Source organism: Haemaphysalis longicornis, unplaced genomic scaffold, assembly GCF_048455015.1.
Source record: "Haemaphysalis longicornis isolate Haplotype H1 unplaced genomic scaffold, Haemaphysalis longicornis Haplotype H1 scaffold_1, whole genome shotgun sequence".
NCBI classification, from domain to species: Eukaryota; Metazoa; Arthropoda; class Arachnida; order Ixodida; family Ixodidae; genus Haemaphysalis; species Haemaphysalis longicornis.
Window position 1 is genome coordinate 102524298 of NW_027526203.1, and position 21188 is coordinate 102545485.

Genomic DNA, 21188 nt, shown 5'->3' on the forward strand with positions numbered 1-21188 from the left:
TTCAAAAGGAGAATTCCCTAACCAGGACCGTACACACTTATCATTTTTGCACCCTTAAGGGTGCGGAAAAGGTGCATTCAACATTTTACACCCTTTTTGCACCTTTTAAGCACCCTAATTTAACTCCGACACCCTACCATGAAGGAAGCTTCAAAGTAAAGGGTGTAAACAGCCGTTAAAAAGGGTGCAACAGCGGCCGAAAAAGGTGCTGATTGGTATTTATGGCAGATTAGGGTGTTCACCACCGCACTCTATGGTTTGGGTATTAAAAGAAAGGGTGCAAATATGCTGGTAGAATGTGCGAAATAGCAGAAAACATGGCGAATGTTTATTCATCTCGGCACTAGATTACTTCATCGAGTGCATCACAAGGTTTATTTCGATGTCTGGGTATACGAGAAGAGAACGCTACTAAATGCCTCTTGCAGTCCTATAAATAAAATATTTCCGCAAGGCATCGATGTGTTCAACGAAAGTGAATTTACCTAAGAATCTGTTCTCGTATTATTATGCAGTAACACTGCTGACGCGAATCTGCGCAGTCTTTGAATGAGGGTTTCGCATTTTATGATAAGCAAACAAGCATCGAATGATTTTTTTAACTGTTCATTAAAATCTTGTTTCACGAATGCAAAATAAACAATAAATGGAAAAGTATACAACCGAAAATTAAGGCATTCACGATGGGATCTCTCTTTGCAAATTCAATATACAGGGTGTCCCAGCAATCATGCACCAAGATTTACAAAAAGAGCGATGGAGTTACTCGAAGAAAACCTAGTGCATAATGTTTGCGGTACTGTGGAGAAGTGGACAGTATTTTTTCGTTAATTATAGTTAATTAAATAATTGTAATTAATTATCTAACTCGGTAATTACTGTCCTCATCCCCAAAGTGTCAATGAGGCACTTGTAGGTACCCGCGAGGGGCATCTAACTGCGGTATTTTCAGCGAAGAACTATTTGCGTACTCATTTATTCTGGCTGATAAAGAAAACCCGAGAAATATGAAAAATACCACGTGACGACGCTCCCGCGCGTATCGTAAAGCAGCGCCCCGAAATAAGTTGATTGAAAACAACTACTTCGCTTGTCACCCGCCCGAAGAGACAGCGTATCACCTTGATAATGGCATGCATGGAAGGAGCAGCAACACCAAGATTCGCGGGGCGCGTGTGCAGATAAGGCACAAACGCGGTCGCGATTTCTTCTTTCTTTCTTTTGTTTATTTTGTTCTGGCTAACTCAGACTCAGCCTGTTTGAGGGCATTGCTTTACGAAGCGCGCTCACGTGCGCGGAAGCGCCGTCACGTGGTATTTTTCATATTTCGCGGGTTTTCTTTATCAGTCAGAATAAATGAGTACGCAATTAGTTCGTCGCTGAAAATACCGCAGTTAGATGCCCCTCGTGGGTAACTACAAGTGCCTCATTGGCCCTTTAGTGATTAGGACAGTACTTCTCGAGTTAGATAATTAAATACAATTAATCAGTTAAGTCTCATTAACGAAAAAAATGCTGCCCACAGTACCGCAAACATTATGCACTAGGTTTTCTTCGAGTTACGCCATTACTCTTTTTTTAAATCTTGGTGCATGATAGCTGGGACAACCTGTATAGCAGCGGCGGCACCGACGTTGAAACAGAAAAAGATATCAGTTCGTGCTTATTAAGAACATCGACACGATAACACTCCCACTACCACTGTTTTTTTTCTACAGCCTTGCACGGACAACAGCACAACCTTGAACTGTGACATCTGCATCATCATTCCGCGTTCCCTGTTCCTCTCCTGCCCCACCAGCAAAGTCATAGCCCCTCTGAACACAGTCGTTCCCTTCGCTCAGTGGAGTTATACCGCACTAGCAATCACAATTTTATAACATTGTTATTGTTAGCGACCGTCAATATTGCGTACGAATGCAAGAAACAGACCACCTAGTCTCTCCTGCACTAACAACGCCGGCCAACAAGGCAGATATCAAAAGAAAACAAAAGTTGTGGAGGGAGGGAGCATGAAATCGGGATCTAAATAGACAGACGCCAGTAATACTACGATTACTTACACTAAAACACTACCAAATGTTATGTCTACACTAAAACACTACCAAATGACAGTGTCATCTTGCCACCTGCTGCTTTTTTTATTGTTCAAATCAAGCGCCAAAAAACTCCAGTTCGCGTTTTCTCTTTGTGAACTTTAAAAATCGAAGCTTCTTTATTATAACACGCACAATAAATAATAGAATTTAAAGTTACCGTTATATTCAGTACAACAGGCAATTATTTATTACGTTGTTGTTTTAATTTTTTTATGCAACATACTGCCAACGGCCGACAGCCTGAGTACGGCGTGCGGCGACGCGGCCGGTAGGGTTATTTGGAATCACCCCGTGACCTGTCTGGCGTCGATTGTTATCTGTGGTGTGCCGTTAAACCGGCGCAGTTATTGTGATTAATTGGGCTCCTCGTCGTCTTCAGTTATTTCTGTCGTGTTCGACTTCGCGATGAAGTATTTGAGAACAACTTTGCAACCTGAAGACGGCTAATTTCATTTGGCCCTTGCTCCTAAACGTCGCTCGCTCTTCTGAGTCGTTTCCTGTCATGTAAGCTGTCTGGTCACATTTGCCGCCTTTCTTGTCACTGGATGTCGTTTGTAGCTGTCATCGCCACGTTAAGGATTCGTTAACAGGAGTCCGCGTGTGTGTGAATTGTTTAACTTAACTGTCTAGGTTGAACCTAGAGGGCTCGTAGGCCATGTGCGTAAGTAGATTGTGGTTCTTGCATTGAGCGCTAAACGCAGCGGTGCCAGACTTAGTAACGTTTCCTACCCCGCAGCACTATATTGATCAGCTTCAGAAATGACCATAATAAAATGACCGATGTGGCCTGTAGCACCACACGTTCCGCACAGAGGTGAAGAGATAATGTTCAGCTTATCGAGTCACGCCGGTGTCCGCGCTGAGTTGGCCCGGATGCGGAACAGTAAGGTTGCCTCTGTCCTCTTCATTCTTTTGGTGACACAAGGTCGATGTTGTGGTCGCGAAAGAGAGCGGAAATGATCTTGTATGATTGTTTTTAAAATGCGCCGTTCATCTGGGGCCACCTTCAGAAGACGTGTGCACGATGTCGCTTCACGAGCCAACTGGTCCGCAGCCTCGTTTCCAAGCACTCCTACGTGGGAAGGGACCCACTGGAAGCGAACGCTAAATCCGTTTTCTTTTATCTGCTGAAGAAGACGCAGGGAGCGCTGGCACATTTTATCTGCGGGAAATCCAAGCTGCAAGAGTTGTAGGGCCGACATGGAATCCGTTATAATTACTTAATTATGGACTGCCGAGAGCATGCAGAGGAGCGGTTAGCTTTGTTCAAAGAACTGCGAAGGATAGCCGCTCCGCATGCCTCTTTGAACGATTTAATTTTCCCGGAAGGCCATTGGATCACGAGGAGGGACATCTTTCGTTTGATCCTGCAATTTTTACGTGTCACAAGCCTCAGTGAGTCATGGTGAATTCCCGCGCATAGCGGTAAAAAGGTGCTGATCGGGTGAGCAATTGCCGGCATACCACGCAAGGCTAGGTCCACCCGTCAATAAACATCACCACCACCACTACTTCAGAGTTGACCACTGCGAACCACGTCTTACGCATAGTTTATCAGAACACGGCGGCTACTCCTCTAAACTGCGCTGTGCAGCGTTTACGGCTTCGTTAATCACCGCTGTCATTTGTGTTGAGTTGGGAATGGCGAGGGAGAATGAATGAATGTATGAATGAATGAATGAATGAATGAATGAATGAATGAATGAATGAATGAATGAATGAATGAATTTTGATTTTATTGGCGCAGCAGCCAAATTCGTTTGCGAGCGAATGTGCGCGCCTCGCAAGCTTCGTTGCGTTTGCGGCGAGCCACCTCACCATATGTACTGTGCCGCTATATGCGGGCATTGATTTTGGCTGAATGTTGTGTTGCCCAAGTTGTAACATTCGCGCACCCAATCATTTCCATTCTTGCATGTGTGGTAATCATGTGTCATACTGTTTTAGACCTCTGGACGGTCTGAGCACATCATGTTCCTCCATTCCACCGGAAAAGAGCAACAAGCATTGTCAACAGTTTTTGGCCGACAGAACGTAAGTTTTCAAACACATTTTTGGTAGCTCAGTGGGCTGTCATAGTTGAATAATGTTGGATCACTTGAATGTACAAGTTCACTTGAACGTACACCCACCCATTTTTTTTCAAATATCACGGTAGTGTCGACCGTTCGGTCAATCAGCGCCGAGTGATGGAGTGTTACGGCAAACTGAGCGAGAGTAGCCGCATGCGCACATAGAAAAGGCTGCTGCTGCCGTCGTCTGCTAGGCTGTTCTAAGAGCAGACAGCCACCCCTCATTTTTCTTGTTATCTTATCACACTGCCTGCCATACTCGAATTTTTTCTTTAAAACCAGGTGCGTGGCGCCAACTGAAAACAGAGTAAGCAGCGTTACCGAACGAGCCTTGTGCTCGGCAATGCTGATTTCGCTCGTCCAATTGGTCCCACGTACCTGGTCTTGAAAAATTTGGAGTATGGCAGGTAGTGTGATAAGAAATTCGCAAAAATTGGGGCCGGCTGTCTGCTCTTGCAACAGCCTAGCAGATGACGGCAGCTGCAGCCTTTGCCTAGTGTGCATGCGGCTACTCTCGCCCAGTTTGCCTTATCACTCCATCACGCGGCGCTGATCGACCCAACGGTCGATGCTCCGGTGATATTGGTAAAAAATTGGGCGGGTGTACAAGTTCAACTTAAGTTTAACTCGTACAAGTTCTCTTCCCCGTAACAATTATTGGTGTTTCATGCATAACCTAATATGTAGCCACTAAATGGCAACCATGATTGTTGATTTCGGAAAAAATCAAATTTTCTCCCAAATTCATAATGTGGTCTTTGCTGTTAATCACCATGTATACGAATTTCCTGGTGTTAGTCATGTTTACGATGAAGCCATATTTCTTAGGTGTTGACACAACACTGTTATTACCTTTGTAGTTTAGACTTGGATAAAGCATGACCAGTTCTGTTTTCAGCCATTTTTTAGATGTTTATTATGTGAATTGACAGTTCTTGCAGTCCACTTTCCCAAATAGTTATGTAACTGACTGCACCATCTAAAGAGGCCTGATTGGCGTTCTGAAGGCTGCGATTTACACACGCTAGCGCTGGACCACCAATAAAGGAACATCCTTCCACAAAGAAAACGATTTGAAAGTGTAAAGTATCAGCTGCATTATCTTTAACTGGAACGTGCTTATTGCAAGGTCTGGGACGTTTACTAAAAGCACTGTGGATGTTCTGGGCTGACTAGCTCAGATGGAAAACCACTCAAACACACCTGCCAAGCCCGTTGCTCCTCCAAGATGCGTGCAAGCGTTGAGTCTGCTCGGCAATACATTACACCTTTTTTTAAGCAACCGACGTGCATACCCCACGTACTCCTGATTGAGCGTGTGCTTATTCTTTCTTGCATCCACCCCATTCGAGTAATCACGTTAGTTTTGGAATCGTGGAATCCAGCATTTGCGGGCAAGATACGAGAGCTTGAACACAACCCACTTGCCCGCAATGAGTTTTCAAAGATCTGCACCAGCTGAAGGTAGTGAAGTGTAAGGATTGCCTAAAAACCATACCAGATGAGGGTATATATGAAGCATAGTTTACGTTATGAGTCTTTCTCTCCCATTTACGTGTTTTGAACAAGAAAGAGTACCATATAAAGGTGAAGCGTTGTAACTTCCCATTTCTCATGCCTGATTAAGTTTGTGGGCGTAAATGTAGCAGATTGCTCACATGTCTAACGTGCATCTGGGCTTGAGCAGTGAAAAGCTGATGTTAGCAGTGAAGTATTGATTGATTGTAGGGTTTAACGCGCCGACGCAACGCAGACGATGAGGCGCGCCGTAGTGGAGGGCTCCGGATTAATTTTGACCACCTGGGGATCTTTAACGTGCGCCGAAATCTCGTACACACGGGCGTTTTTGCTTTTCGCCTCCATCAGAAAAGCGGCCGCCGCGGCCGGGAATCGAACCCGCGACCTCGTGCTCAGCCGCGCAATGCCTTAGCCACTGAGCCACCGCGGCGGGTAGCAGTGAAGTAGGCGAGAATAGTAGTTTGATTGTAGTTGTGTGCACATTACCTACATTGTTTTAATTCCTAGAAAAGCAAAATTGAGGTAACCCTGCCAATTGTTCTGCATTGCTGCATTTTATTATGCTCGTACGAATAGTAGAACCTGGAGGAGTTCAGCTGCTTGTTAAAGGTGAAATATACAGTGGTACAAAAAGAAGAGCATCTACTAAATGAAAATATCTTCACAATCGCAGGATGCCAATGGTCCACCTACCAACCTGCTGCATCGGCGCATGGAGCATTTTTCAGCTTCTCGAAATTTGTGATCAAGCACTTCCTCAAGTGAAGGATGCCGCAGAGGGATCTTCTGTTTTAAAGCCACATTTTCATGTGCTCAGCACTTAACTTTCTCGTGAGGCGTTTTTAATATTCATCACCCCAGAGGGCATGTTACCTTCGTCTGGGGTGGAATGTGGCAGCTATGAGGTTATTTGTGACTGAAACAAGTGAACCACGTCGTGAGAGTCATTGAGGCCTTGTTGATTGTGCCTCCTTCTGAAATGCCATCTTCATTCGGCTGAATACTTTTTAAATATTACAATTTGTGAACAAAATATGATAAAAGTCATGATTAGTTGTACCACAGTGCAGGAAAGAAATGCCAACATACATTTTAACACCCTCTGATATTTCAGGTCGTTGGCTGGTGAGCAATAAAACAACTGAAAATTGTTTGAAGTAAAATCAAATATTCGTTGTCACCAGTGCATGACCCGTAGTAAAAGCTATCTGTTCTCGCAATTCCGAATGAGACAGGAAATGCCGATAAAAAATAAGGAAATAAACTAGACAGCTTGCTCAATAATTTAACTTCAAAGAATTCCTCAATATCTATGAAGTGGGGATTCAGGCGGTTTAGTCAGGTGTCAGTGGGTTTACACACCCAACTTGCGGGGACGCACATGACGTCGCTGTGTATTTCTGAAACTGTATCTAGTCACCAATTCCATTTTGTTGCGGTTCGTTTTTCTCAACTAAATTGTAGCTTTTTTAAAGATAACGGTATGTTTTTGTGTGCCTAAAGGGTTGCCTCATTGCATGTTTGGCCTATGTAACGTTGAAAGCGGATATTTTGCTTCACATTGGAATGTCGGGCTAGCATCATGGTCCTTCGGTTGCTGCTCACTTTCATTCATTCCATTATTTTTTATATTATCACTTAAAATTAAAAGTTAACCAATCGGCTGTCCTTTTAATTTTGTCACCTGTTTTATAATTTGTTTTTTTCCAACTTTCTGTAAGGATTGACAATCCATATTTTTATGATACCTCGGCGTCGGACTGGGCTTGTTGGTACGTTTCCTCCACGTACATGCCGCCACGTACCAATATGCATTACATTTAGGTGCAAATAGCTCGTACCGTAACCTTATAAGACCTGCCTAATATGCGTTTGTTTTTGCCGGCGTCAGCCAATCCCACCGCAGGCAATATGACACCGTAGCTTCTATTGCGAGAAATGAGCTAGTGGGTCGCATCAACATTCCATTTTTTTCCTAATTACTAAGCTTATTTGAGCGAAATGTGCGTTAAAAGTTGTGTCAGTATGACTCTAACGACGCAATCTTTAGGATTAACCAAACTTGTGTTTTGTCTGCATGGCCCCTTTAAAGTCAATTTTCCACTGGGCCCCATGGGGGCGTCCGCAACCAATTTTTTTTCTGTGGTCCGAGTCTTCCAATAGTTATGCGCTGAAGGGATACGAATACAAAATATTCTTAGATATTCTTCCAACACACGCCTTTCAATAGTACTTGGGAGAATGTTACTGCATAGTCATGGTCGTACTATTTCGAGGTCACTAGATCGCCGCGGTGGTGTTAGCAGCAGTTTGAACTACATCTATGGTTACATTGTTAGCGCTAGCCGCTGAATTTATTTAAAAAATTACCTCAATCGTTCCTTGGTCTTTCTTGACGAATTTTAGGTACATTAGGAGCGAGCTTTTGTAGGTTAAGAGGGAAATAACGCCACGTTGTGTCCATCCTTATTACGTCACCGACAGTATACGGTACCGATCGCTTACGGAAAACATTGACAATTCACTGACAATTGCTAAAGGTTGAAAATAATACCCCCTAACACTTCGGACGAAGCCGGCACAGGCACTTTGCAACGCCGGCAGTGCCCTGCCGGCAGTCATAACAAAACCAAAGATTGTTGGAAAAGACGGGTGAGCTATCGGCCGCCCTTAATTGTAGCAAATGAGAATAGATTAGGCAGCAGCCTTTGAGGGAGTCTGTAAAGGTAGTAGAGTTTGCTTTTAGCTTAGTCTCACATACATCGAGGAACCCTGGTACCTGCAGAGCGGCCATTGTTACAGGGCCCATAAAGATAAAAGACAAGTTTCGTTCATTCAAAAAAATTTATCGTGGGAAATACACTTATCCCACATTTAAATAAAATGCACGAAAATAAGCCATACATTTAGGAAAATAAAGATTCTGACTTGGACTCGATAACTCCTTTGTCGCACTGTAGTCACGACGCATTTCGGCCAGCTTATGCAATTGGCTGAGACCTCTGTTATCAAACGAAAAACAAAACGAAATATAACCCTCCTGAAATGTTCCGTATATACGGAATTATGGGAATGCGGAGTTTATTCCTGGAATGACACAAAGCCGCCACAAAATAAGAAAGATTTTTGACGAGCACATGAAAATAAAACAGTGCATGCTTGTTGAAAAATTTTAGTTTGATTACTAGAACCGCGAAATTATTGTCCGTATGAATTCCGTATATACGGAGTATACGGAAATCATACCGAGAGTGATTTTGCTTACTATTGAAGATAAAAACACGCAAACTGTGCCAAACGTTGATATTGTGCGAACTCATATGATTCCCCGGTTTGTCGAACTAATATCTACATTTATTACTCTTGGGGGCGTAACACTCCGTATGAACTCCGTATTCCCATAATTCCGTATAAACGGAACTTTTCAGTAGGGAAGCACCGAAACCCAGCTATATATGCGTGATATTAAGTGCTTAAAACGCATTTGTTTTTGGTTAAATTAGGGATGGTAAAATAAACTGTACATTATCCGAACGGCCGCATAAATCTGTGCTGTGCGCAACGCACTCGTCTGTAACAGCGAGCTAACTTCAACTAGTTACCTCTACTGCAGACGTAAACACTTTACAGAAAACCTTGTGGGCAAAAGTGCTGGGTTAGTTTTCAGAACACAGCGTTAGGGTTATTCAAATTCATTTCGGGTTTGATTCCCGAAGTGTGTTGCCCTCTGTACGCCATTGCAAACAACATTGCAATTCCCTATTGCAACCCGCCTTCCCAGAGGCTGCTCAACCGGCCGTCGTGCAGATGATTTTCGCGCGCGCAGGGCTTGCCTGCGTGACACCGACCAACTTACATTAGTGACACTGCCACTTGCATGACACTATTTATCAAGTCAAACCCAATGTTTTACGAATCCACTCGCATGAATCGTAAAAACCCGAGATGCGCAGGATGACCACACGTAAAGTAAGCACGGTAATGGACTCTAAGCGGTATCGCTGCGTCATCCGGTTAGGCCGATGGCTACTAAGCGTGTTTTCACATTTCCTCTCGGCCTCAGTTCCGGCTACTGTTCGATTACCGCGCTTGCTTTCCTCTATGGAGTGTTTAAATGCAGCATGGAGTCGTGATACTATCTGTTTCAGGCAACTAAATGTAACACATCACCGCTGTACGAAACGTGATGCAGCCGGACCATTGAAACTGGGGCTTCAATATTTAACGTTCTCGGTGAATAAAGCATCACATGTGCCAGGACAAGCACTTGGTGTACTATAAAATGCCACATGCTATGTAAAAGCAAGTAGTACGTTGTCTGTGACCACTTTACCCGTAGACTTCACGCCAAATGTGAAAATATGCGAGGCATTGTTCCGGCCCGCTTCTGACATTTGGGAGGTACTAGTACATCTCGTCAGAAGGGCGTAAGCATAGGCACTAGAACATTCGCTTTGATTCCTGAATGCTAGACCCGCATGTCTGTGTTTGCGTCTGTGCTTTCACTTGACACTACGCGCTTGTGTTTGGCTGTTAAGGTTCCACATTAAAGGCTGCAAAGATTATAGCATCGTGTTGGCAATCGCGAGCGCTACATCAACCTCATGATGCCAGAAAAGGAGCACCCGAAATGCATGTCACTACAATTTTTGTGATCGTGAACTTTTGCGGTGCGGAGGTTAACTTGTATGCGCCCGATTATGGCAGCCATTATTCTACTCTCGCCCTCGGTAGAAGATAGCTTTGTTCACCAATTTTGTAGAAGAATCATCCTAATTTAATCGAAAAATTTAAGTCTCGTACCTCTGTACACGGCTGTTTACCCGAAATACGAAATTTTAAATTGAATGTGCTTACGAAGAAACAAAGACAACAATAAACTCCGGACAGGCTCTCTTCTTATTCCTCCTAGTGTCTATGTACATTGTGCCTCATTCGCTGCGACAGCAAAACAAACCAGGCCAACAGCAGGTATAACATACGTGTTTCGTGTCGTCGCTGCCAGTTGAGTTCAGTGCAGTAGCAATGATGATGATGGTTGGGTGTTAATGGCGCAAGGCCAACTGAGGCAGAGCGCCAAAACAATGGTTATATATGAGAGGTGAAACCACGGAGCAAGATAAACAGGAGCGCCGACTTCGCTCTCTCCGGCGGGCTCTTAATGTCCATAACTCGCGGAGCACAATGTAGATGGCGCAGCGAATGCGGCCGGCGGCGGCTAAGCGGCCGGCGTTCCCCGTGCGCCGGCGGGCGAGTTGGCGGAACGCATTCCGTCGGCTCTGTCGTCTGCTTCGGCGGCGGTAGTTTTGGGCACGGACTGCTTTGGGCCTGCTTTGGCGCCACTTCGCGTTCATGGCGCGCCTCCTTCGCACAGTTGATTAACTTGTTCGACAGCACCTTCTGGGTAACCCGGACCCGAAGGAATTGAGTGGCCGTACGGCAAAGATACGTTAAGGATTGGTTTGCATGGCGGGAAAACAAAATATAGAGACCACACGCAAACATATGGCTGCTATACAAACACTACCTTTTGCGCGGTGCTTGCCGAAAATGTGGCTCCGTTTTGTAAATTTGGGAATACCAATTTGGCTGTGTTTTAACAGGTTTTACAAAAGGCGAAAGGAGCAATTGGTTTGGATCGCTAGCGATTATAAAAGTTTCCTCAGCTTTTTCGCAGTTCTGCAACTTGCGTCCAAAACAGAGTGTGCCTAGAACACGGGCCGGCACTTACACGCTCATCAGAAAAGAACAGAAATGCGATAACATCACCCGGGACTGCCCGCGACGTAGCAATCTGCTCAAGATCAAGTCCCTGACAGTGCGGTCTTTTCAGAATCCTTCATTTCGCGATAACTCGCCGAAAGAAAAGGTTTAACGAGCCGGTTGTTTTGCTGGTCAGCCGCTTAAAAAAAAAAAAAAACGCCGGGAACCCTGGTAGGCCAAAAAATTGCAGCCATACAAATCGCAGCATTTCATTTGGAGTCGCGGTGTTATCGACGAGATAACACGACCGTAGAGCGACAGTGAACATCGGGCGGTAAGTGGCGGCATGAGTTAAAATGAAGTATGCGTTTGATATTCTTGGGTTCCTTATCAAGCTGACAGTGTTTTTGTACACTTGATACAACAGGGCAGCCGTCCAATTCAGTCATTGGCACAGAAATGTGCATCATTGCCGTTTGCCGATGGAGACTCCGGGCGACCCTCATAAGTGTTGTTCGTGCGCAGAAGCAGCATAAATAATTAAGCACGCGGCCGGAGAGCGGGATAACAACAGAGGGTAACCTTTGCGCTGCATCGATTCGTCGTACGCAGAATCACGCTAGACTATGTTGTGGCGTTCCATATTACTCTTGCTCATTCTTTGGTGCTTCTGAAGTCGTCGTCGTTCAGTTGCGCTTACATGTGCTGGGTTAGTACAATATTTTTAGTGGATCTTCATAATGTCAGAATAAACGTTCCGGGAATAAGCGATCGCCATGTATGCGGCGGCGTGCGATTATCTGCGCCGTCTATTGCGGCCGCGCACGGGTGTTTAAATTCCGCGCGGCACGCATGCCTCCTGCGTAGTAGGACAGGCATAAGACAGACGTCGCTGCGCAAGAAAAGATGCCTCTGGGGAGAGCGAAGAAGGGAAGAGCCATGTACAGAGGCACAGCGACGAGAGGGCGAACGAAGGAGGAAGAGAGCAAAGGGAAAGCTGGGCGGCCGGCGGCGCGTGGACATTATCGGCCCGAGCAAACGATTTTTTCTGGGCCACAGTCGGCGCTCCTCTTTATATCTTGCTCCGTGGGTGAAACCGTAAACACTACGATAAGTCAGCAAAAACAAAAGTAAAATCAGAAAACTACAATGAGCATGGCTGGTGTGTAGGGCCAGGGAGTGATCATACATGCTATGAAATTAAGTCTAAAAATTTAACTTCCTCTAAATATTTAAGAGCGCACTTGATAGAAAACATGCGATCGTCAGACAGGAAAAACGCTGGGTGTAGTAGGACGTGTAGTCTGTATAGTTGTGGGAACTGTTTGCGTCGTGTTGTGTGAAGTGATGATGATGATGGTTGGTATTTATTAGCCCAAGGCCAAGAAGGGCAAATAGCGCCAGAGAAGAAGTTATTGAGAAGTGCAGTAGCAACTTATCCTGCGAAAATGGCCATGATTGTTGTAGTCTCGCGCAGTTGCCTTGCCGCACTGTTCACCTGGGCTCCAAGAGACAAGTACGCGCAGAGAGCTAATCCTTTAGCAGAATTTTGCAGTTTCAGGGCAATTCTAAGCGCATCAGGCCACAAAACATCGGTAAAGACGATGCGTACCTCGGCGAAGTCCAGCACGCTTGCCGCATAAGTGAGGCGATGCGTCGTGAGGGGCAAGCCACCGCAGCCGCGCCCGTTCATCACTACGCAGGGGTAACCGAGGTCAGCCAGCGTGGGCAACAGTGCGCGCCAATGCCCGCTGTGGCTGTCCATGGCGCCCGCTCCGGCCAGAAGAAGCACGGGGCCTGGTTGGAGCTCGTTCAGCCAGTCAAGCGCCACCAGGCCTCGGTCAGAAAGGACCATCAGCTGGCGCCGGTACAACAACCGAGGCAGCCACCACTGCGCAGCACACGCACCGCGGCGCATTCTCTGTATTCAGCTCAAATGAATAGGCAGGCGTGCACATTTCCAGAATCCATCTGTCTCTGCACGTCTTTTCATTCCCGCTTCCATCATCAACGGGGCATTTGTGTACTATATTGGAGCATTCGTGGCGTCTGTGCGCACCACTGGGAATAAGGAAGGTTTTGCTTTTACTTCCGCATGGAGACTTTGGTGGGTTTTTAATAGATTTTTTTGCCTGAAGGCTTTATGAATCCCCGTCTGTTAAATACGCCTCATGGGCTTGAAAGTGGGGATACCTGTGGTACAGTCATATAAAGTTCCAGCCCAGGAACTTTTAACACGAAATAGAACCGCTGGGGATGTTATCCTTCCAAGTGGGCGACACAAATTGTCCAGTGACGCATTTGGGGTTGCGTACATCGAACAGCAGCAACACGACGAGGACAAAGAAGGAAGGACAAAGCAGGCCCCGGGGAACAGGCGGGCTTTCAAACGCCATTTGTGTACAGGGAACGCAAAGAACAGATCAAAGCTGTGCGGGGTGCAAGGATGTCAGACCGCAACTCGTCTACGGCACGAATACCTTGAAAAGGAGACGGAAGGGAATTCTTCACGCTCCTGATTTTTGTCTTGCACTGCGTAGACTCGCCTGAATAAACACACTTTTCGTCGTTTACCCGGGCGATAAGGCCATATTTATTTTATAAAGCCCGAAAGAAAAAAAAACTACCATGCGCGGTGTACGGCGGTCGCACCAACTCACAGCAGTGACGTCAATAGAAGGTGCTACGTGATTGGACGATGTCAAAGATTATAATTCAGACCAGTTTCGGTTTCGGTTCCGTGAAACAACACGCGAGGAACTCCGACGTTATCGTTGGGGGGGAATTCTCGATATCTCAGTAATCATCATAACGCGCATCAGCCATGTTTTGGGCTATAAAATGCGTCAGGTGACCCTACCAGCACGGCTTGGAATCGCAACAATCATTAGACGAGGCTTACGCAGTGGATGAAGGCCCTCCGCGTCACCGCAGACGTTCAAATGTGATGCGCTTTTCCCTCATCTTAGGAGCGTGCCTGGCTCATGCCTCCATCGTAAGAGGCGTGTTCGCACCAAGCCAAGGATCTGTTGATTCCGGCCTGTGCCCACTGCCTGCAAGCAGTCGGTGCTTATGGCAACACCCCGCCAACGAGAACTCGCCTGCGCGCCTGCGTCAGCCTTCACGCGTTCTGCGAACTCGCACGTGGAGAAATGTACGTTACAGCGCGAAAATGGTGAATTCAGTAGAAAAAACCATTGCACAAACAGAAATAAACTTCGAAAAAAACATGCACTGTACGGGATTCGAACGTTCGACTTGCAAAACCGCATAGACCAGTCGGCGATGAGCAGCGCTGCTAGGTGCGGAAACAAAGTATATAAATCATAGCCAGTTTACATATTTATTTATTTTTGGAATTTCCAGCCGCTTAAGCGTGGTTTCATTTTAGTCCGACAAATCGGACCCGACATGTCGGGTCCGACTTGTCGGTCCGACACGCGAGTTTGTGTCGGGCGGTCGTTTTCTTTTGCGTTCGGGAGCAGGACCCCGACAGCAGTGTCGGGCCAAACACGTCACTTGAATCGAATATTGTGATTGGTTCGTCCGACCTTATAGTACTTTTTGTTTACGCTCAAACAGCTATTGTGGTAATTTGAGAAAATTTGAGTTTATTTCCCTCAGCATGGCGCGAATGTTGATCTCGCTAGACTTATCAGCCTGCAGCCGTAACGTTTATGTAGACGCAAGCACGTTGGAGAGCTTCCCATAAACCGGTGCATGCCCGGCGATGCTGCAGCTTGGCTCGGGCAGGGTCACTCTGGCTCGGGTTATGAAGCGGCGACGGCGCACAATATATTCTTCCCGCTTTTCCGAATCTCATGCGGCAAGACTGTTCTTTGAAGCATACCCGCTCTCCCAGCGATGTAACATGCGTCAGCACTATGATTACACAGAAACAAGCTCTCGATCGTTCAGCGCATCGAATTCTGATGCGGTGCGCACGGGCTGTCTATTTGCGTCGTTGCGGCTAAGGTTAGCGCTTCTTTCGTCAGCTGCAATGAGCGCTGGTATTTTAAATTCTGCGACGCAGGGTAAAAAATTTTGGTATGGGAATATCGGCAGTATAGTTGTTACCATAACATCATGTCCGCATCTCTTAAACACATATTTACGTACTCATTTTGCGATTACGCGCCTGTGGAACTACGGCAGCCAGCGATCGTATTTAGTAACTCGCAAAAACCTGACTAGTTCCACCGACCGGCGCCGCGGTGTTTTCTTTTCTTCTTTTTTTAATGGCGATGCCGGCTTTGATCTTTGTTGATTGATTGATTGATTGATTGATTGATTGATTGTGGGGGTTTAACGCGCCGACGCAACGCAGGCGATGAGGCGCGCCGTAGTGGAGGGCTCCGGATTAATTTTGACCACCTGGGGATCTTTAACGTGCGCCGAAATCTCGTACACACGGGCGTTTTTGCTTTTCGCCTCCATCAGAAAAGCGGCCGCCGCGGCCGGGAATCGAACCCGCGACCTCGTGCTCAGCAGCGCAACGCCTGCTTTGATCTTTGTGTTCTACAACGAGATTACCTTTTCTGGACGACTGCACGAAGGCTCCCATCCAGGTCAACAGTTTTACTTTGTAAATAACTTCCACAGAAAACACAGCTAGGCACATTTAACGCTTTGCTGCAAGTTTCAAGTACATTTGTTTACAGTTAATTATGCTGATTCCGACACTACAGATTTGGTTTGCAAATTAGCACAGGCTTAGAACCTGGTCCGGGGTTTGTAAAAACAGGCGTCTATACACGTCTGCATATGGTGGCCATGTACCAGAACGCATGAGCGATTCATACAGCAGAATGGAAGTTTTTTTTTTTTAATCCCTCACAGGAGCAGGCCAGTCCCACCACCTGCACTTACTGGGGGGTACCAGCCGTCTGGCCAAATTAATTTCAAAAAATTAATTCACATACTGCCTCCCACCCTCCCCGCTCCTTTCTTGCAGCCTGGGTTACTGCTTGTTCATCGGATTGGAGTGAATAGCTGACACTTTCCTCCTACTTCTAATGGTCCCTATGGTGGTGTCCTTGGTCTTTCCTTTAAATTTTGTGTAATGAATTATTTCCATTGTAAATGAGCCTAGACAGATTTGGCTATATACTGGCAATTTCACTATTTCTTATAATATCCCCTCCTGGAGTCATGTGTGGGCTACGGGGTTAAAACCGGATGACTGCAGTCTCCCTTCATATCATCAACAAAAAGAGTCCACTCACACTTTTTTACCCTTTTTCAGGAAAACTTGCCCGACGCTCAGAAATGTACTCGTCTAGCTATTGTATAAACTAGCAACTTGAGCTGAAGTCACATATAAAAACCAATGTTTCCTCATCTTGTCATGAATTCGGTTTTATAAAACATAAACCCACCGTTACTCCAGCAAAAGTTAAATTACTTTTGTACCCTACTTTAATTTGATAGAAACTTCAGTATGCCTGCACAGTCTCAGACCCCTAGAGGAAATAATATCGAATTGGTTGAAAAGGCTCTAAGAAAGGCTGTTGACGTTATTTATTCTAAATATAATTGCACAAATTCTCTTTGTGAGATCATATAAGCTTATGGGATTCAAATATTAGTCAAGGAGAAAGTTTTTGCATCTTACATTTCTTCACTGTTCAGAATTCTAACTATGGTCACACGAATTCTGTTAATGAGCTCATGCAAGCTGGTGCGATTGAAGCACTAGGGAAAAAAGAAGTCTTAATGCCTTAAATTTTTTGCTGTTGTTATGCTACAAACTTGGCCTAGATACAAGACCATGACATACTTCAAAATAATATTCATCATTACCATTTTCATTCTTTCAGCCGTTCTACACACCGGTTGAAATTTTTTTTCCCACATATATTATCGACTGGAAAAATACACCTGAACATATGTCTTGATTAATTTGAACACATAGAAGCAAATTTTTAGTTTATTTTAACCTTTTGTTCTTTCTCATTGCTGCCACATGTAGATTCCTGAACTGCTGGTATCTATGATCTTGTTGACACCTTTATGCCCCTCCTTCTTGGGCCTCTGGTTCGCAGTATGCACTTCAATAAAAATTTTAAAAATTAGTGACAAGGGCAGCTGGAGGTGCTGAAGAAAAATTGGCCTCACAATAATTGCAGAAGACTCACGGCAGAACACGACGTGTATACCCCACACAAAATGAAACTCGCCGATCAAATTTTATTTCAAAACAAGACAGCGATGTACAAAAACAGATAGGCCCCAGAGATTTATAGATACATGAATTAATAAGCCTTAGTTATAAACAAAGCTGGCTACATTTTGTTAAGAGCAGTGATACCTCAATGAGTTACCAAGATCTAGTTCATTTCCGTAATTTCTACTTATAACGCGGTCTTCTGTTTTGAAATGAAGAATCTTTCAGCCAAAGTTAGGCAAGTAAAGGGACAACAAAAAGAGTTCCTTTGTTTAATGCTAGCAAATGTACTAAGTATTAAAGACTTGAAACACACAAGGTTAAGTGAACAACACTACATACAACAATAAGTTAAGTTTATGCAGACCTGAAAAAAAAAAAAAAGATCAGCACTAGATGACGCTAAACTGCAGCACGGTTTATTGACATTTCATCGATAGGCACACAACTCGTAATGATCAAGTAGTCCCATGCATGTTACCCTTTCATTTTGCACCATTCATATTTTTCTTCTCCTGGGTTCCTTAAATGTAAATTGATACTTGAGCATCATCACATACACTATGTTCTTGCAATCAGTAAAAATTCTATGCACTCAACATCAATAAAATGGCTTAGAGAGAGAGAGAATAACTTTGATGGAGACCAGCGATGTTAGCCAAGCCGTCGGGCTGGCTTGGTACGCTAAATGAGAGAAGAAAAACAAAAAAAAAAAAAAAAAAAAAAACGTGAAGACGAAAAGATGTCTTTTGATGCGGCCAAAATTTTCAATCACAAAACGTTGTCCAGTTCTGTGCTCCGAAGAAACTCCAAAAGAGCTTTGATTGCACGTGCAGCCTGACTGGGACCCGACTATAAAGGCAAAAACCAAAAATGCTCATGTCGAGATTTTGGCATATTTTAAAGATATTCAGGAGGTCAAAATTAATACAGAGTACTTTAATACGGCGCGCCTCAAAGTCCAAGTGTAGCTTTGGTGCATTAAACCCCACAATCAATCAAATCAATGTAACCAGTTGAGAGGTAGAAAACACAGCGCCTTGCTTTATCTTTTTGCAAAAACATATGCCCGCTGCCAATAAAGCTGCAAGTTACTATAATGCGAATACCATCAAAGTACTCCTCATAAAATCAAACGCTCTTACAATCACAGCTAAAACAGCCAGCTTCGGACCGTTCTAGTGCCCTTTTCCACTTCTCCCTATGCTTGGCGCCAGACAGAAGACAAAAGTGCTACACCCGTTCATTTGTGCCTTAGCACCTGGAATCGCAGGTCGACACAGAGCCCAATCTAGGCATTGTCGAGCTCAGGACACCTGTCGGTTACTTTATGCACAAAGCGCAAGCACATGAGCTTAGTGCAACAGGGATGGTGTAGTGGAAGAACCACGCAAGGCCGACCGAGGCCATTGCTGCATAAAATGGGGCTGAAAGCTGTAATTGCGTAGGAGCCTTCCAGATGATGATAGTGATGTTAGATAAATGATTTGGGAAAGAGAAAGCTTTAATGAATACTGAAGACATTAGCTCCACAGATGGCGTTGCTTGCTGCGTCAGATAGGGTGAACACAGCAAATGAAAACAAAAATGTGGAAAGAGTACGTAGAAACAATGAATAAGAGGGAGAATGAAATAAATCAGGAACATTTGAAAAAATGGCAGTAGTAGGATAACAGATCTCAGGATCTCAAAGTTATAGAACGTCGACCAATCTAGAGCCTTTGTCCGTAGCGCAGTGTCAGCATGACTGCTACAGTTCACAAAAGTGATTCAGTTCTGAAAAGTTTTTTTGTAGCAATCGCATAAGAGTTCTTTTCGCTGTTTCGTGTTGGGTTGCATGCTGCGTCTAAGAGATGACACAAGAGATGACACATGTTCTCTTTCACAGAGTAAGGGCGTTCTGCATTCTGCAGCACGTCCAGCCTCTGCATAAGCGTTTTGGAAGAGGGTGTTGACTTTGTGGAGTGATTTTTTTAGTTTATTTTCTGGTCTTCTGCTGTTGAATGAAGCTAGACCCTCAAGCAGGTGGACAAAAGGCTGAAAGTTGGTACACATAAAAACTGAGTGGAAGAAAAATCAGAAGTGAGCAAATGGTGTGTTAAAGCCTGGAAAACCTTGATGTCATTAGCGATGGTCTTGACCGCCACCACCTTTGGCACTTCTGAAACCTCTACCAGTTGGTATACACTTGTTAATTTATTTTTAAGTGTGATAGTATGACCGCGTGTTAAGCTTTTTTGCACAACTTCAGCGTCATGCAAAAAGTCAACGAAAGAGAGCAAGCCATGCAGTGAAGCTAGAAAGTTTGAATGTTATGCGGCAGAGCCAACTTTTACTGCTCAATTATTCCCAAATTTTCAATACTCGAAAACATTCAGCACTTTGAATGATAAAAGCGCGTTGCAAATCGAATAGCAAACAGCATTCGCAAAGTGTTTGAAATTTCAGAAATTTCCACGCCTCTATTGTATTTTTTTGTGTTTTGCGGGACCAGCAAACAAATGGATGGACATTAGAAGAAGGCGCTTCCTTGGAAGCCAATGTCACTATACCACTTGATAAGGCACTTTCTAAACTCCCCAGAATTGTGTCAGGACTACCGACGCTGTGATCAGAAACTACGACCAGCTAGGGATAGCAAAACTTACGGGCAGTACGAGTGAAGCTGATGCCGTTTACTACATGCTGCACTAGGCTGTTGCAGGTTACTCTCACAAGCTTCAGGTGGTTTTTTACGCCTCATCGCACAGTAACTCACCGAAATATTTCAACAACTTTGAAAGCGGACTGAACCTGATCTCCGATTTAGTCAGTCTATCGGCGTATGCAATGGGCTTTTGAATGCGTGGTGGTGCTATTGGCGTAGCTGCACCGATGCCATGTGCACGGTTGCATTTTGCCGCATGGGCCGCGGCGTTCCTGATGTGAAATGTGGTTCGCAGTGTGGTGTTGGCAAGAACGTTCATGTGGACAGCGTTTTTTTTTTTCGACCGATTTGTGGGTTTGCGAATGACTTGTTACAAGTAGTAGTCAGCATTGTTTTTTCGTCGAAATTCCATACTGCGCTGTGCACGCTTGCTACAACCGAAGATCCGAAGCAGGCCGCATGACAAAAGCAAGCGTGTCGCTCTTTTTTTTTTTTGCTGCTTCGGAGCCTAGGATAAAGCAGTGCTTGACGACATTCCGCCTTCATGCGATGAATTTACAATGAAGTTATCGATAATGGGACTAATCAGTACTGAATCTGTTGCACCCGTTTCGTTTCAAGTGGAAACGACGGGCCTTGAAACTTTCACCTCACACTTTGTCACATGCTTGAAACATTGCGCAGTGGTCTCTGCACCGCTGTCCGCACCTGTCTAACCGTTGGACAGGCGCTGATAACGTAGTCCGCTTTACACTATCTCCGTGTGATCCCCATGCATTGATTTTCTTATTTTTGGGTTGCTTCAAAGGACCGTGTCTCGAGTTAGGAAAATTTTTCCACCCAAAGCTGCAACGATATTTGATATGGTGGCGGCATGCGGGACGAGGCACTGGCTTTACCGAGCCACCCAGACATGCTGCGCGCTTCTTGGGGAGTGCGAGAGACGGTGAGGTGCTCTGGCAACAGTGTTCTGGTGTGTTGAA

The 21188-nt window shown here is 45.0% G+C and overlaps 1 protein-coding gene across 1 annotated transcript in view; it reads right to left on the reverse strand.

Moving 5' to 3' along the window:
* Window positions 1–21188, reverse strand: part of LOC144144559 (protein ABHD1-like) — a 69513-nt gene that overhangs the window by 36993 nt on the left and 11332 nt on the right. The window contains exon 3 of the mRNA XM_077676093.1: window positions 13005–13283. Coding sequence (XP_077532219.1) covers window positions 13005–13283 — 279 coding nt within the window. The remainder of the gene's footprint in view (window positions 1–13004; window positions 13284–21188) is intronic.